This window comes from Triturus cristatus, chromosome 6, assembly GCF_964204655.1.
Source record: "Triturus cristatus chromosome 6, aTriCri1.1, whole genome shotgun sequence".
NCBI classification, from domain to species: domain Eukaryota; kingdom Metazoa; phylum Chordata; class Amphibia; order Caudata; family Salamandridae; genus Triturus; species Triturus cristatus.
The window spans coordinates 1,559,834,609-1,559,853,758 of record NC_140589.1 but is presented as its reverse complement, the minus strand read 5'-3'; the positions used below and the strand labels follow the sequence as shown (position 1 = coordinate 1,559,853,758).

The 19,150-nt window shown below is 48.3% G+C and overlaps 1 protein-coding gene across 1 annotated transcript in view; it reads left to right on the top strand.

Moving 5' to 3' along the window:
• The window catches only part of BFSP1 (beaded filament structural protein 1), a 250,109-nt gene extending 231,178 nt beyond the window's left edge, over positions 1 to 18,931 (top strand). Inside the window, exon 8 of the mRNA XM_085609363.1 lies at positions 16,525 to 18,931. Within this exon, the coding sequence (XP_085465489.1) occupies positions 16,525 to 17,483 (959 nt within the window). The 3' untranslated portion in view covers positions 17,484 to 18,931. The remainder of the gene's footprint in view (positions 1 to 16,524) is intronic.
• The last annotated feature ends 219 nt before the right edge of the window (positions 18,932 to 19,150 follow it).

Here is a 19,150-nt window from a genome sequence, read left to right as displayed (position 1 = left end):
GCACCAGGGACCGCATCTCTTGGGCACTGCCTCTCTTCTTGGTACTCTGGTCCCACTGCAAAAAGAACAATTGATGGACAGTTCGGGCTGGACAGTTCCCATGAGGAGCAGGGTTAAGACTGAATTGCATATGGCTTGGTCCAAACCGGGATGGCGTGGTGGGCATCAAAACAATAGATTAAATCCAGATCTGTCAATTGAGGATGAATGTTTGCATTGTTCAGCATTCTGTCCATCTTCTGTTCTTTTTACTTTTGTCGCCCTAAGTGGGAAGGTGATGCCCAGACATGGGTCCCGTGTTCACTGTGCAACTGGAATTAAACTAGTCTGGCTGATGAGGCCAATATATCGAAACTGGTACCAGGATGCTTGTTTCTGGTCCAGGAGGACCTGGTTTTGCAGTTTTCATGATCCGTGTCCAGATCCAAAACAACCCCAACACCACCCTTCTGCTGCACCCTCATATACTGGCCCCCTGACCTCCCTTCACCAACGCCATCTTAGACCTCATCACAACCTAAGCTCTTGCATCCACCGACTACATCCTACTCAAAGACCTCAACTTCCACATAGACAGCCACAGCAACCAGAACACCGCCTCCCTACTGGAGAACCTCACCAACACCTGTGTCAAGCAGCTGGTCACCCCTATGACCCACACAGTCGGACATAATCTCGACCCCATTTTCTCTGCCATCGGGAACATCAGCAACAGCCACATCACCAATCTCTCCTGGACCGTCCACCACTGCGTGCATCTTGCCTTCACTATGCTCAAAGTACACCACCACACTCATCGCCCCCCCTGTCGTAGCTGAGGCAAGGCCACTGAAGAACTTCTCATTGACTCCCTCAGCACAACCACTCTGCCAACACCAACTGATGCCCACACCGCAGCATGCAGCCTCCACCGATGGATCTCCGACTGTGTCGACACTCTGGCACCCCTCAAAAAGAGACCAGGCAAGCAACACACCAAGAAAGCCAGCTGGTTCACTCCTGCCCTCCACGAGTCTAGCCATACCTGCCAACGACTCGAGAAGAAATGGAGGAACAACGAAACCTCAGAAACCCAAGCAACCTTCAAACCCACCATCAATGCACACCACCTCATTCTCCTCATAACCACAAAGAAAACAGCCTCCCAAGACAGAGTCAACACCACCGCAAACAGCAGCAAAGAACTCTTCGCTGTCGTCAAGGAGTTTGCCAGGCCCAACAGCGATACCACAGATGCCTCCCCTCCCAAGACCTCTGCAACAAACTCGGCACCTTCTTCCACCACAAGATCAGACAGATCTACAACAGCTCTGATTCCCTAGACCCTGTCACTATGCCCGCCACCACTGCACACAACCACACTGCGCCCCAAAAGGCCATGCTCAGCTGGACCCCATTCACAACAGAGGACATGCTCAAGGCCATGTAGAGCATCCACTCAGGAGCCCTGTCGGATTCTTGCTGGTACCATATGTTCCTCTGAGCAGCTGCCGCCATCGCCTCACCAAAAACTGCTCCATCGAAACCACCACCTTCCCCGATGACTGTAATCACACCGAGATCAACCCCTTACTGAGGAAGCTGTCCTCTGACACAATAGACCGCAAGAACTTCTGCCCCGTCTCCCTTTCCCAGCCAAAGTCATCGAGAAGGCCATCAATACCAAACTCTCCAAGTTCATCGAAGTAAACCACGTTCTGGACTCCTCCCAAACCAGCTTTCGGAGCAACCACGCACAGGGACCGCACTCCTCGCCTCCACCGATGACATCCACTCCCTCCTTGACCAAGGCGAGACCGCAGCCCGCCTCCTAGTGGACCTCTTTGCCACTTTCGACACCATCTCCTGCTGCATCATAATCATGAGACTCCATGACGTTGGCATCCGCAACAAGGCACTGGACTGGATCCACTCCTTCCTCACCGGCCGAACACAGCAAGTGAGACTACCTCCGTTCCTCTAAGATCTACAGAGATCAGCTGCAGAGTGCCCCAGGGTTCCTCGCTGAGCCCCACCCTCTTTAACATCTACATGGTCCCCCTTCCAGACATGGTCAGAAGCCACAGACTCAACATCATCTCCCAATGCCGATGACACCCAGCTGATCCTCTCCCTCACCAACGAACCCACAACTGCCAGAAGCAAATTCCACAGTGGAATGAAGGCCGTTGCCACCTGGATGAAAGACAGCTGCCTCAAGCTCAACCTGTACAAGACCGAAGTACTCATCCTGGGTCCCATCCCTTCAGCCTGCTGACTTGACTACGGCAAAGCACTCTATGCCAGTGTCACTCAGGAACAACTCAAGAAATTATAGAACATTCATAACGCTGCCCCCACTGCAGCCACAACACCTCCAACAACTCCACTGGCTCCCGGGTCAACAAGGGAATCCCCTTAAAGCTCCTCACACATGCCTACAAAGCTCTCCACAACATAGGACCGGCATACCTGAACCACCACCTCGCATTCCACATTCCTGCCAGACAACTCCGTTCCACCAATCGCGCCCTAGCCTCTGTCTCCAGGATTCACAAGACCAGAACCCGAACCAGGGGAAGTTCCTTATCCTACCTCACTGCCAAAACTTGGAAGACCCTGCCCCTCCACCTCAGGCAATCCACTTAACTGACCCAATTCTAGAAGGACCTCAAGACCCGGCTCTTCAAATGATCCTCCAAACCGAAAAAGACCAGCAGCCCCCACAGCACCTTGAGACCCTCACAGGTGAGTAGTCACGTTTTATAAACAACTGATTGATTGATTGATTGATGAGGAGCAGGGTCAAGACTGATTTGCATATGGCTGGGCCCAAACTAGGGTGGCGTGGTGGGCAAAAAGACAAATGAATATACCCAGATCTGTTGACTGGGGTGAATGTTTACATTGTTCAGCATTCCATCCATCATCTGTTTTTTTGTTTCCCTAAGTGGGAATGGTATTCATAGATGTGGTTTCCATGCTCACTGCCCTAATGGAGTTAAGCTAGCCTGGCTACTGAGGGTTGATACACCGAAACCAGTCCCAGGATGCTTATTTCTGATCCAGGGAAGACCTAGCTTGACAGTTCTGGCTGGACTGTTTCCATTAATTAAGAGCGTCAAGACGGGTTTGATGTGGTGGGCAAAAAAACGATGGACGGTGTTAGAAATGGGAATTCTGGTTGGCTAAGGCTTGTGCCAAAGCCAGGCAGAGACCACCACTCTAAATCAGGGTTGGGGAGTTACACGCCAAAGATAACCCCTGCTCACCCCCTTGGTAGCTTGGCACGAACAGTCAGGCTTATCCCGGAGGCAATGTGTAAAGCGTTTGCGCGCGCACACAGCAACAACACCCTAGGCCCACCACAAAAGAAACTCCACACAAGGTTATATATAAAAAAATAGCCTTTGTATTATAATAAACACATTAGATGATAATCACATAATTTACACTGTGCCAACTGGCACTGGGCAGAATTTTACAGGGGACTATTTATACAAGACAGGGCCACATGGACCACTGTCAGAATTAGCACAAATCACCAATTGTAAATGTAGAACATATACCAACTGTAACACAAATTATAACTGTAGAGCACAACCAGTAACTACTGGCACAATAATGACCTCAGCATTACCACAATAGAATCAGGTATAAAACTTATCCTGTATACATCACAGGGGCATAAACACATTATGCAATCTCTCACAAGTCTAACGCATTAGACCCTAACTGCTAAGTATAATTACACTAGGGGCGTACATCACACAGGGAAGTATAATCTCCCTAACATAAACCTAAACAGGTAAAACAACCTCCTATGCAGAAATCATATCTAGAGGTATAAAGCACATGGTGCGCAAAACATACTACACACGGTACATTTCCTAACACCCAACGCATTAATATATAAAAAACACAGGTTTCGCAAAACATACTACACACGGTACATTTCCTAACACCCAACGCATTAATATATAAAAAACACAGGGTGCGCAAAACATACTACACACGGTACATTTCCTAACGCCCAAAGCATTAAACACAATAGTACTTCAATCACATCAGGCTCCAGGCTGCGCCAGAACCTAAACGTAGCAGCTGCCCACTACTTGCTGGGCAGCTGGGGACAAGAACAGGGCCTAAACGCTGCAGCTGGCACTAAGTGTTAAATATGAGGCATGGGCTCTCAATGGCGCTTGAAACAATATGCTAAAACGTTGGAGCCACCTAGGCTCTAAAAACAAACATGTCCCCCAGTACTGTGGAGCCACACGGGGCTCCTGAAATCAATATGCTCCAATACAGAAAAGAACTTGCACCAAAGCACTATGGAGCGCACTGGCGTTTCCACTCAAATATGCCGCCAATGCAGTCACGCACTCAAAATAACTGGACCCCCAGCGTTGGAGCCATGTAGGCTCTGAGATCAATTATGCCCCATCATTGGAGTGGCCTGCTCCCTGGCGGGACCACTCAGTACTATTTGCCCAACACAGTTCCGCGATCGGCACTAACAATGCGCCCAGCCTCCCCCCGTAGCTGTCTCAACTCACCGGCTCTTGACGGGGGGAGGACTTCTCTCTTCTGCTGGCACCGCGGGGCTCTCCTTCAGGCATGGGAGCCCCACGTCCCCACTTCCCTGGTCGGCTGCACGTCTTCGCCTGGGCCCCCTCCGGGGACCCGGGACTCCTCGGCTCTTGATGGCCGGCACTGGCGCGGGGCTTCCCTCGCTCACGGGAGCCCCGTGCTGCTCTAGGCGGCCTCGTTTTCATGCGGAGGGGGCAGGCACCGACAAAGGGGGCCCCCTCTGCCTGCATCCCACTCACCACGGCTTCTCTCCTCTAGCAGGGGCGTGCGCGGGACTTCCCTCGTAAACCAGAAGTCCCGCCCGCCACCAGGCACTGCGGTGCCTGACTTCCTCCCGGCCGCGGCGGTGCAATGCGGGGTGGGCTCCCGTCCTTTAAAAACAATATAAAGCGGGGTGGACACCCGCTAGGGCAGACAATGCGGGGTGGGCACCCGCATCCATGAAATGATATAAAGCGGGGTGGGCACCCGCTAGGGCGGACAACGCGGGAAGGGCTCCCGCTATGAAATCAGTGACAGCGGGGGAATCCCTACATCGGGATTCCCTCTAAAATGATCGCAGCCCAGCGCTGCAAGGACAAGGCACATAGGCTCCCTCTCAAGTCAAAGGGGGCTAATTAAGTTAAAGCGCTCCCAGGCGCTAGAAGAATGCAAAGGTCCTGGGGCAAAGAAAACAAATTCAAAAAGGTCCTAGAAGTCCATCAGGCATCCAGGGGCTGGGCAGGGCCCAGGGAGGCAAGCCTTCCCCTGGGCCCCAGCAGCAGCACGCCCCTGGCAGATTCGAGTCCAAGAACAAGAACCTTTTCATGGGGTCACAGCCCCTCTTTTATACACAAAATCCTTTGTCTCCAAAGGTGCAGGGAAGGGGCGAACCAGATGCAACTGGTTCCTGAGCACTTTGTTTTGCTCAGCCCCTCTCCCTATTCACAGGACAGGCCAGGGACATCAGACGCACCACAGGGGGCGGAGCCAGCATTGTGGAGGGAAAGCCCAGCCCTATTCAGGTCCCAGATGTACTCCTCCCTGCCATCAACATGCAGATCCCTCCATTCACCACCGGGGCAGACCCATCCTGACTCTTGGAGCCAGGCACACCAGCCAATCACAAGCCAGACAGTCACTGCACATTTATTACACAGACATGCCAGCTTCTAGAAGTGGCACTTCTACACTAGACACAGTAACGCCGCACACATCATCGCGCAGCATTCAATCTCACGAGTTCGCACATACCAAACTCGACCCGGCACTCCTCTCACATCAGGACTTAACACGGTCACTCAGATCCCCCATGCATTCCTATGGGAGGGCAGGTCAGTCTCACTAAAACATACACAGAGCGCAAGCACTTTCCCCTGGGACACAGTGTTAAAGTGCCTAGAGGCCTAAGACCACTAATACAACATAGGAAAAAGGCTAGGATAAATGCAAAAAGTTTTAGGCGTGAACTTGCCAGAAGGGCCAAGTCCAACACTACCCCCTTCCAGCCAAAACGCAGGGCAGACCAATTACCACCGTGATGGTCTTCCCTGCTTGGGGCGATAGAACACAGACGCAGGCCCGCATTGCAGGGACACCCTCCGGTTCTACGCCATTCTGAATCAACGTGGTTCCATCTGAAATAAAACTCAGGCCCAACTAGGCTACCCCACTGGTACTACCTAGTTGTCCACGGCCAGGACCAGGCCCTAGGCCACCCAGATACCACTGGTCCTCGTCAAACCACAGAGTGGGGGGTAGTAACCCCTGGCATACAAGCCATTTCCACTCTCCCTCTCAGTGTAGTTCCAAACTACCACTGATCCTTCAACCTAGGGTCCGCACCCTCAGGCTGACCAGAGGTCACGGGCAAGAATGCCCTACCCTACCTCTACTTCTGGGGTTCCGCACCCTCCCAGGGAATCACCCTCCAGAACACAGCTCTCCCACCAGTTCAGGACCTCTCTCCATCAACTGGTCTACCACCTGGGATCCACCGGGGTCAGAGGCGAGGACTCCCTCCCTCTGCACCACCTTCCACTGTAGAGCAGGGTCTCTTCACGTATGATGAGCCCCACCTGCCCTCAGGACTACAGCTGCCCTTACGTCCAGATCCGGAAACACCGACTACTGGCTCCCTAACCGAGGGACGTACCCTTTGGTCAGATGCCTGTCGAACCAGGACTGAACGAGGGTGACACATAACTAATGGGTCGTGTGACAGTCTGCCTGGCGCTGATCTCACGACCTCCTGTCCATCTGACAGTGCGTGCAGACCCCCCAGGACAGAAGTAGCGACACCATGGTCACTCAGTGGTGACTCAGCCCTCCCGGCTGGTCCCTGACCTACTGTTTCCCACTGGGGACTCCCTCCCCCTCTCACCCCTCCCTCTGGACTTCCGCACCCTCCCAACTGGAGCGGTACCGCCAGACACCAGAACTACAGGAGCTCTGCTTACAGACACTCCACGTCCTCTAGACACTGGGAGATCCTCCTCAAATGACCTATTGGTACAGCCTAGACCCCCGACCTGATGTTCCCTAAAGAAACCATCCAGGCCTGAGACTGGGTTTCGGGCACCTGGAGACACGCAGTCCCACTCCTTCTCCGCAGAGTCAGGACGTGAGCCCCTACACCGAGACCTAGCTGGGCTACTCTGAACCTCTTCCACCACGCTGGGCTGGGAGACACCTCAGCCACTCCTTTTGGAATCACTCCCCAATGCAAGCTTCCTATTTCAGTGAACTTACACCCAATCAACCAGCAAGCTCCTTATTTCAGAGAACTCACACCAAAGTATTCAGCAAGCTCCTTATCTCAGAGAACTCACACTCACCTGTCCAGTACAACACACCATTCATCCACACACACACCCCCCAGACTGGTAAGACAGTTTCTACCGCCCCTGATTTCTCAACCTGACCACCACGTGATACAGGTACCATTACTCCGGGAACTGAGAATGGGAATACATGCACTGGACATATACTTCTGCTGCCACCACTGGATCCCACCCTCACTGGTGAATCCAGAAAACACACAGCACTTAGGGGATGATCTACCCTCCCGAGCTAGTGAATCCATACCAATTAGGTCCCCACTGTAGGCCAACCCAAGAAATAGCAAACAGCACAGGGTCAGTTACCTCCTCCAGCTTCTACTGCAGGCCAACCCAAGAAATAGCTGTCTGCACAAGGGCAGTTACCTCCTCCAGTTTCTGGTTTCTGTCCTTGGCAGGACACCCAACTCCAAGTGCACAAGAAATACATTTCCACAGAAATGACACTTAAAACAACTTAGAACAATAATCCCTTTCCATGTGACTGTCTAAAATGCAGAGTTTTGCAGTGTAGCTAGTTGTCGCTGTGGTACTGCGCAAATGCAAGTCCTAATCCCACCGCTGATCACCAATGTTAGAAATGGGATTTCTGGTTGGCTAAGGCTTGCGCCAAAGCCAGACAGAGACCACCACTCTCAATCAGGGTTGGGGAGTTACACGGCAAAGATAACCCCTGATCACCCCCTTGGTAGCTTGGCACGAGCAGTCAGGCTTATCCCAGAGGCAATGTGTTAAGAGCGTTTGCACGCGCACACAGCAACAACACCCTAGGCCCACCACAAAAGAAACTCCACACAAGGTTATATATAAAAAAATAGCCTTTGTATAATAATAAACATATTAGATGCTAATCACATAATTTACACTGTGCCAACTGGCACTGGGCAGAATTTTACAGGGGACTATTTATACAAGACAGGGCCACATGGACCACTGTCAGAATTAGCACAAATCACCAATTGTAAATGTAGAACATATACCAACTGTAACACAGATTATAACTGTAGAGCACGACCAGTAACTACTGGCACAATAATTACCTCAGCATTACCACAATAGAATCAGGTATACAACTTATCCTGTATACATTACAGGGGCATAAACACATTATACAATCTCTCACAAGTCTAACGCATTAGACCCTACCTCCTAAGTATAATTACACTAGGGGCATACATCACACAGGGAAGTATAATCTCCCTAACATAAACCTAAACAGGTAAAACAACCTCCTATGCAGAAATCATATCTAGAGGTATAAAGCACAGGGTGCGCAAAATATACTACACATGGTACATTTCCTAACACCCAACGCATTAATATATAAAAAACACAGGGTGCGCAAAACATACTACACACGGTAGATTTCCTAACACCCAAAGCATTAAACACAATAGTACTTCAATCACATTAGGGTCCAGGCTCCGCCAGAACCTAAACGTAGCAGCTGCCCACTACTTGCTGGGCAGCTGGGGACAAGAACAGGGCCTAAACGCTGCAGCTGGCACGAAGTGCTGCGTAGCTGTGGAAGTTAAATATGAGGCATGGGCTCTCAATGGCCCTTGAAACAATATGCCAAAACGTTGGAGCCACCTAGGCTCTAAAAACAAACATGTCCCCCAGTACTGTGGAGCCACACGGGGCTCCTGAAATCAATATGCGCCAATACAGAAAAGAACTTGCACCAAAACACTATGGAGCGCGCTGGCGTTTCCACTAAAATATGCCCCCAATGAAGTCACGCACTAAAAATAACTGGACACGCAGCGTTGGAGCCATGTAGGCTCTGAGAACAATTATGCCCCGTCATTAGAGTGGCCTGCTCCCTGGCGGGACCACTCAGTACTATTTGCCCAACACAGTGCCGCGATCGGCACTAACAATGCGCCCAGCCTCCCCCGTAGCCGTCTCAACTCACCGGCTCTTGGCGGGGGGAGGACTTCTCTCTTCTGCTGTCACCGCGGGGCTCTCCTTCAGGCATGGGAGCCCCGCGTCCCCACTTCCCTGGTCGGCTGCACGTCTTCGCCCAGGCCCCCTCCGGGGACCCCGGACTCCTCGGCTCTTGATGGCCGGCACCGGCGCGGGGCTTCCCTCACTCACGGGAGCCCTGTGCTGCTTTAGGCAGCCTTGTTTTCGTGCAGAGGGGGCAGGCACCGACAATGTGCCTCGGGCCCCCTCTGCCTGCATCCCACTCACCACGGCTCCTCTCCTCTAGCGGGGGCGTGTGCGGGACTTCCCTCGTAAACCGGAAGTCCCGCCTGCGGCGGTGAAATGCGGGGTGGGCTCCCGTCCTTTAAAAGCGATATAAAGCGGGGTGGGCACCCGCTAGGGCGGACAACGCGGAGTGGGCACCCGCATCCATGAAATGATATAAAGCGGGGTGGGCACTAGGGGTGGGCGGAATTTGCGGAATTAACCTTCGCAAATTATCGCGAGAATGTTTAAAATTATCGCAAACAAGCAGAAATATCGCGAAGATGCGGAAGTTTTTTTCCGGCATGTTCGCGCGATTTTCTGCATGGTTGCGGGTCGCCAACTTACCCATGTGGCTGCTTGCGGGCGCGGCCATCTTGTTTTGAGTTGTTCTCGCGGTGCATGATCGCGAGAAGAAAGACGTGATCGCGCGACGCATGACGTCACTGCGGGCGCGAACTGTCGCGAGACAGCGCAAATGGCTAAAAACAATACAACATCTCATGGAGAACGCGACCGGATCAAGAAAACTTGTCGGCGAACGCAGGGAATCAGGTAAGGCGATCGCGCGCGCGCGAGAATGTATCATTTTACAGCGCGAGCAAGAAACAAATTATCGCCAAGCTGCGGAAACCGGAATTTTTGACATCTTCGCGCTCTCCGCGGAACGCAAAAATGTCAAATTATCGCAATTTCCGCGAACGGAACGAAATTTTTGCCCAGGCCTAGTGGGCACCCGCTAGGGTGGACAATGCGGGGTTTCCTCGAAAATGATCTCAGCCCAGCGCTGCAAGGACAAGGCGCTTAGGCTCCCTCTCAAGTCAAAGGGGGCTAATTAAGTTAAAGCGCTCCCAGGCGCTAGAAGAATGCAAAGGTCCTGGGGCAAAGAAAACAAATCCAAAAAGGTCCTAGAAGTCCATCAGGTATCCAGCTGCTGGGCAGGGCCCAGGGAAGCAAGCCTTCCCCTGGGCCCCAGCAGCAGCACGCCCCTGGCAGATTCGAGTCCAAGAACAAGAACCTTTTCATGGGGTCACATCCCCTCTTTTATACACAAAATCCTTTGTCTCCAAAGGTGCAGGGAAGGGGCGAACCAGATGCAACTGGTTCCTGAGCACTTTGTTTTGCTCAGCCCCTCTCCCTATTCACACGACAGGCCAGGGACATCAGACGCACCACAGGGCGTGGAGCCAGCATTGTGGAGGGAAAGCCCAGCCCTATTCAGGTCCCAGGTGTACTCCTCCCTGCCATCAACATGCAGATCCCTCCATTCACCACCGGGCAGACCCATCCTGACTCTTGGAGCCAGGCACACCAGCCAATCACAAGCCAGACAGTCACTGCATATTTATTACACATGCCAGCTTCTAGAAGTGGCACTAGACACAGTAACGCTGCACACATCATCGCGCAGCATTCAGTCTCACGAGTTCGCACATACCAAACTCGACCCTGCACTCCTCTCACATCAGAAATTAACACGGTCACTCAGATCCCCCATGCATTCCTATGGGAGGGCAGGTCAGTCTCACTAAAACATACACAGAGCGCACGCACTTTCCACTGGGACACAGTGTTAAAGCACCTAGAGGCCTAAAACCACTAATACAACATAGGCAAAAGGCTAGGATAAATGCAAAACGTTTTAGGGGTGAACTTGCCAGAAGGGCCAAGTCCAACAGACGGGGTGAATGTTTGCATTGTTCAGCATTCTGTCCATCATCTATTCTTGTTGCACTAAGTGGGAAGGGTATGACCAGATGTATGACTCCGGGGCGGGGGGGGGGCATGGCCCGACTCCTTTCTTTGACATGGCCTCTGGAAGGTGATGGTCCCTGGGGCTGATATATATATTACTTACAGCACGGGTCTTCTTAGGGTTTGGTGGGGTGGGATTTTGGGTGAAAGGGGTATTTTTTGTGTTTTTGTGGGTATAGGCTTTTGGGTGGCAAAGGTATTTTTAGGGTTTTAGGTTTGTGTTGGTTTTTGAGTGGCAAGGGTATTTTTAAGGTTTATGGTGGGCATTTGTTTTTGCTTATCAAGGGTGTTTTTAGGGCTTTGGGTGGGTGTGGGTTTTTTGGTGGCAAGGGTGTTTTTAGGGTTTCGGTTATGTATGGTTTTTCGGGGTGAAAAAGGTAATTTTAGAGCAGACTGAATTGAAAAAAAGGTCTTAGCCATATGCGATACATCAAGCTCCAATTGCAGCAAAGAACTCTTCAACATTGTTAAAGAATTCTCCAACCCCTCAGGTGCAAATAAACAACATTACCCTCTCACAACCTTGCAAATTTCTTCAATGACAAGATCGCTAATATCTACAGAAACTTCAGACCCCAGCCCAAGGTCACCAACTTCTTCAAGCAGCATAATGAACCCGTACCACCACAGACATCTGACTAATCAAATGGAGCCTGCTCGCACCACAGGACACCGCCTCCATCATTAACACAGTCAGCTCAGGGGCCCCAACAAATCCATGCTCACCACATCTTCAAACTAGGCGAATTCAGAATCAGGCACATACTCACATCCTTGTTTAGCACCTCATTTTTCACATCCACTTTCCAAGAGGACTGTAAACATGCAGAAGTCAACACCCTACTAAAGAAACCATCGGCAGACCCCAGAGAACTAAACAACTACCAACCAATCTCCTTGCTCCTGTTACCAGGCAAAGTATTAGAAAAAGCCATCAACCAACAAATCTCCTCACATCTGAAATGGAACCTCCTTCTCGGCTCCTCTCAATACTTAACTAAGAAGAGACTGCAGCTCTGATCCTTCTAGACCTCTCAGCAGCCTTCAATATGGTCTCCCACCACTCAGGGAGCTGCTCTCAGATGGCTCGCCTCTTTTCTCACCGGAAGAACGCAAAACGTCTGCCTTCCCTCTTCCCCTTTGAACCCACAGAAATGAACTGCGGAGTACCCCAAGTATCCTTGCTCAGCCCCGCCCTCTTGAACACCCCTTGCCAGCATCGCCAAAACCCATTGACTCAACATCATATCCTATGCCGAAGGCACACAACCCATCCTCTACCCCTCTGAAGACACCACCAAGACCAACTTCCACAACTGCATGACAGATATCACCAACTGGATGAAGGACAACTGCCTGAAGCTCATCACGGACAAGACAGAGGTACTGATTTTCTGAAACAAAAGCTTGCCATGGGACCATGGCATTATTCTGGACCACAAACTACCCATGACAACTCAGGTCAACTCCGTCTTGTCCTCCTACTTCTTGATCCTCAGCATGCTTCATAATATATTCATATGGCTACCCCAAAGCTCAAGATGCATCATCACCCAGGCCCTCATCTCCAGCTGACTGCACTATAGGCAACGCTCTCTAAGCAGGGATCACAGCTCAACTCCTCTGACAACTACAGACCATACAGAACACCACAGCCAGACTCCTCCTGGATCTCTCTAGGCAAACCCACAGCATCCCCATCCCCAGGGAACTCCACTGGCTTCCTGTAAAGAAAAGATGCCAATTCAAGCTCCTTAGGGCGAACAAAGCAAACACAAGGAAATGATGGATGGAGCGGTGTAACTTTTCAAACACTCACCTGCAGTCACAGATCTGGGTTGAATCCATTATTTTTCTTTAGCTCACTTCCCCACCCCAGTTCAGACACAGCTATATGCAAATCATTCTTGACCCTGTGCCTCATGGGAACAGTCCAGCTGGAACTGCCAAGCCATGTCTTCTCTGGATCAGAAACAAGCATCCTGGGACCGGTTTTGGGCTAACATTCAAGGTCCTTACCCATGCATACAATGCCCCACACAACTGCAGACCCGCCTACTTGAATCACTGCCTTTACTTCCATTGCCTACCAGACACCTCTGCGTTCCTTTCTTTAACCCTTACTCCTGCATCCAACTTAGCAGATGGTCACTCCTTCTACCTAGCAGTGAAGACATTGAATGAGCTACCCCTTTCATCTACAGACCTCCCCATCTCTACCAGAGTTCCGAATGCCCCTTAAGACCTAGCCATTCAGCTAATCAACTGGATCCTGCCAGCGCCTGGATACCGTCAGAGGTGACAAGAAGCACTCAACAAATCCACTGATAGATCGTTTGAGTGATAAATAAACCCTTAAAAATCCTAGGCATGGTAAGGCTTGGCTGTGACATCATGCATGCTTTAGAATCTTGAATTAGCTACCATTGAGAGCCTCATGATTACCGCCCAATTAATGTTCAATTTATGTTCAAAAATGCTCAATTGTTCCACCTGGGAGGAATCCGGGGTTGCTTCATTCATTCAGCTGTTGTAATTTATTTAAAGTATTTAGACCCCTGCTTCAATGAAGCACTCGCACATCAGTCTTCTAAGATTTAACAAAATATGTATGCATATCTACTTAAGCCTATGTCTCTTTGAGGTAAAAGGCATCAAAGTACTTTTAAAAACGTAGGGCCTGATTTAGAGTTTGGGTGATGGGTACGCCATTAATAACGTGATGGATAGGTCATCTAACTTATTACAAGTGCATTATATCCTAATGCACTTGTAATAAGGTAGTTGGGTGATCTGTCACATTTGTAACAGAGTATCCTTCTACCAAATTCTACATCAGGCCCTTAGACTGTTATCATTCTTTACATGCCTCTCAATGCTCTCATGTTCCTTGTGGTCATGCTCAGCACTAGTACATACTCTTAACAGCTCTGCTCAGGTGTGTATGCTACATTTAACAGCTATGATATTGTGTAATTTTTTGGCTACTAAGACTTCCTGATGTGCCTCTGTATATTCTCTGCCCATGCTCTGCTTGTTTCTGTAAGTGGTTTGGTGCTAGAAGGAAGACTTGCTATCCCCCTGGATAGCTCAAGCTCGTCCAATTTCCCATAATTTCAGTTACAGGTTGGCTGTTTGCCTCGTTTAAGGCAGCAGGTGCATTTGCACTCTGTGGAGTGATCCTTGGCTTTCTGAGACTGTTTCTATTGTGTTGTGTGTCTTCTCACCCCATCTTCCTCTTATCCCTGGGAAGAGGGAAGGTGTGGGCTGCAGGACCTGCTGTCAGAATTTCAAGACACACATCCCCTTTGACAACTGGAGCTGCCCATGCTCTCACCATTGTTTGCAGATAGAGGAAGGACAAATTGTCTCATTAAATGTAGCTGGCTACCACAAACTTGACCATGGTGAAGCACAGATCAAAAGTGTGACAGGGCCGAACTGGGGAACCAAGAGTAGCCCTACTAAAAAGACTCAAACCAGCTCCTCACCCTGGGGGTAGCTAGAGATCCAAAGAAACCTACCAAACCCAGACATCTTTTAGAACTAGTCACCAAGGGGAGGTCTGGGTGTATCATGTGTGGATTCCACAGTGTTTTCTTACCCACAGTGCCCTACAAACCTTAAAATACAGCTCAAATCACACACATTCCTCACATGTCTGTGCAAAAGGTTACAGAATTTGCAGGGATGTGCAACATTTCTTTCAACCAGCATTCCAGCAATTCTGATAAAAAATAGTACCCCGCTTGTGTGGTTCAGCCTAGTACCAACAACAGGAATGGATTAAGCTCAGAATTATGAGAAGGCTATATTGACTTTGCATCGTCCCTGGCTTGATCTGTTGTGGGCATTAGGCGATCCCCAAGTAGGGATCCACTAAGGAGAGACCTTGTTGAAAAGGGGGCATGTCCCCTTTCCAGCACTACCTCTGCCACAGAGATTGGTGCTCAGGGACAGAATCATGTCCTCGCAGCACCAATCAAAAGTAAAAGTAGACTGCACCCTTATTGTTGTCTACTTTCACTTTGTTTTGCTGTGATGTGAGTGCTTGGTGCCTGCTGGCAGTATAGCAAAACAAAACAAAAAATCACACCTGGGGAAGCTCTTCACCAGTAGCATTTTCTTTTCTTGTGCAGTCCTTGACCCATTCCCAAAGGATGCGCTATAAAGGTGGAGTGGCCATTGGGAAAAGGTCCACCACCGCATGTGGGGCATAGTATCTAGGACGGCGTTAAAATTATCGCCGGTTTAGCGGCAGAAAACTGCAGCTAAAGCGGCGATAATGGGCTTAATAATATGCCCTGGAGAATTCCAATAGAAGCCCATGTTCACACCAGAAAATGGACTTCTATTGGAATTCTCAAGGGTATATTATCAAGCCCATTATCGCCGCTTTAGCGGCAGTTTTCTACCGCTAAACTGGCGATAATTGTTAACGCCATCCTTGATAATATGCCCCTAAATAAGTTAATGCTTATCAGTGGTGAAATCACATTTTGCCCAAAAAGTTGACCGTAACTTTTGCTTTACTTACCAATAATTCCCAAGGCAGATCAGGCCAGTGGTAGGGGCATGCCAAATCTAAGGTCTGCCCATGACCTGCATGTTATTTTTGTATACAAAACTCCACCAACAAAGCAGGTAAAATGAATTTCACATACGCCTACTTAGGATGATGGATACATACCCGTCCATATCAAGGTAGCAAAGGGTCTAACCCTTAAACATTCAGAATCCCTTCATCCACACTATCACAGTTCAGCCACACTTATACTATTTCACATTTCATGATGAATGTCACAAAAACGTGCAAAACATATAAGTTATTTTACTATCTTCTTAAATGTTATGTTCTTTTTCTAGGTCAGCACAGTCCTACTAAGGCACCAAATATTTGATTAAAAAGTACAGAAACAGTTTGAAATTGAGGAATTTAGCGAAAGAATTTCCCCTGAATAGTTTTTTTTTGCGAAATATAACTCCTGTGATAAGTAGGAAATGTGTTGGCAGGGGAGGTTTCTAGAAAACCTGCAGGATACTCATCCACAATATTTCATACTTAACAACACCGGCAAAGTTCACAAAGTGATCCAATAAGTCATTTATTGCAAAAAGATCCAATATGGAATTCGTTTATTGCAATTATTAAATAGTTTTTGTTTCATTTTTTATATTATTTCAGATATCACCATGGCTATTCAGGATATTACAACAGCTAAACCACGCCAAAAGGGCCTTCCTAGAAAGGCTTTCAGAAAGAAAGACCATGTACCCACAGACATGATGGGGACTGACAAAGAAGGCCAAGTGTACTGCACATCTGTAGGAGAGCTTGAAGGGGAGCTGAAAGAACCTTCAAATCAAAACCATTCACAGAACCAAACAGGGCAAGATGAAATAATACAACAATTTGAAGGCACTCCGCCTGAAGATGTTCCAGATGGAGCTCAGATTAGCAAAGCATTCAATCATTTATGCACCATGGTACGAGATAGAATGAGAGGCCACAAGAAGCCTGAACATGCTAATGAATATTATACTAAAGGGCGTTATGTGCTGGTGACAGGTGATGGAAGCTACTTGGACCCTTGCTTCTATTCCTGTTCCCGTCAAGCAGGAGGTGGGACCACTGTGGTCATTAGCGATGGACCATTTTCCAATGGCAATGATGTTCTGCCAATTCCAGAAGTACCTGAGCCTCCTGAGCCAGCAGATCAGGATGACGATGAGACTGGCTCAGATGATGAAAAGGAAACTGATCCTGAAGATCAGAGAAACAACAACGGGGGTGAAAAGGACAAAGAAGGTGAACAAAGTAATGAGTCGGAAAATAAGAATGATGAGCCTAAAAAGCCATCAGACGTCACAAGACCAGAGCCATCTTCTCATTCTGGTGCAAGTGATGAACATCATCACTCACTGGGCAATAGAAGGGGCAAATTTTCTGGTAGGGAGGATGGAAGAATGGGGATGCCATGCAGAGATAGCAGCATGCCAGGCTCAATGAGCTACGAAAAGGTTGAGGTGGTCGAATCTATTGAACAGATTTCAAACGACCGCATTGAAACCTACGAAGAAACAGCAATGATAGTAGAAACAATGATTGAGAAAACAAGCAAGAAAAAACAAGGAGGGTCCTAATCGACTATAATGTTAGATCATGGATAGGAATGGTTTCTGTATATCTTCTGATGGTTTGAGAAAAGTGGTATTTTCTGGTTTGAATGTGTGTTTAATATTTGAGCATTTATAGTGTTCCTGCTTGTTGTAACCTTAGAAAAAAAAATAGCATTTCAGTTGGTAGCAATTATTGGATGTAATGCATGTACAATTGTAACCTGTGAGGGACCTTGACACGTGGGTTACAATCTTGATGACTCCAATAGTTTTAATTTTTAGTTTGCAACACTTCTAGGTGCCCAAATCTCCCCTGTGCTAAGGTGAGCGCCATTTAAATTTCCCCAGAAAAGTTTAGCAAAATTAACTTCGCACCTTTTAGAGTTTGCAAAGTTTTGCCAAAAATACGTAAAGCCTTTCCCAAAAACACAAATTCAGGCAAAAAAAAGGCTGATGCTCTCATTGAACGTGACGTGTTCGTTTCTGTTCCCTGTGCAGGTTACTGTTTGCACATAGATCGGAATGACACATTTTGCAGTAATTGCCGCCTCCTTCCAATTTTCCTCAGGCACATTTTAGTAGGTCTCAACTTCCGAAATATACTGGGAGAGGATCCCAGGTAAATATGGATGCCCCTTTGTAAAGGGCTAAACGTGTACTAGGTGGTAATTTACACACCTATTAAACTCCGTTCCCCGGGGTATCGGATTTTAACAGGTGCAATAATTATCACACCCCCCAGGGCCACTTGTATTGAGAATCTTAGCGGAAGAATTTCCCTAAAAAAACTGAAGTAATTCTCCTGTGATAAGTGGGAAATGTTTTGGGAGAGGAGGTTTCTGAAAAACCTGCAGGAATTTCGACCACGTTATTTTAAAATTAACAGCCCCTACAAAGTTTGCAATGCTTTGAAAAATGCTTGATTTAGTGCAGGTCATACATTTTTATTGAATTGAATTATTAACTCCTTATCTGCAGGTGTTTGTAGAAGTGACATGGAAAATGATATGTATGAAAACATTTGCATTCAATTCTAAAGTCACCTTTGGGTTATAAATTCACAGAATGTTCATTGCTCACATGGCCTTCTCTGATAGGTAATTGTCCCAGCTGAAACAGAAGACGAGAAAGACACAGCTGCAGTCATATCAAAATCTTGGGTTACAAAGAACACATATTTTGTAGCATTGTGTATGTCTTTCTCTTAAATCACGCTAGTGTTACTAGTCCCTGGAAAACTACAGAAGAGAATTTCAAAAGCTAATCTTCAAAGTCACCCAATACAGAACTCATACCATCACAGATTAATCACTGTCACTGAAGCAGCGCAAACCTGTATTGAACAGTAAGAGTCGTGAGCCGGAGATCTGGATCTGAGAGCAGGTTTTTCAGAGTTAGGACTGTGAAATCGTGTTCTATGCTGTTGTATGCTTCTCCTTTAATAAAGTGTTGTTTTCTCTGAAACATCCAAATACTACATTGCAGTGTTGAGTTTTATTAGAATAAAGTTTTGCTTCATATCATAAAAAACATTCCGCAAGTTCTTTATACATTGTCATAAAATATTCTCAATGTTATCAAAATAGTATATGAAATGTTAACTTTTGTATACGTGGTGGAGTTACAATCTATAGCAGTTTGACACCATCAAGATGGTAAACAGTTTTGAGCTACTGTGGTTTTATATGTAT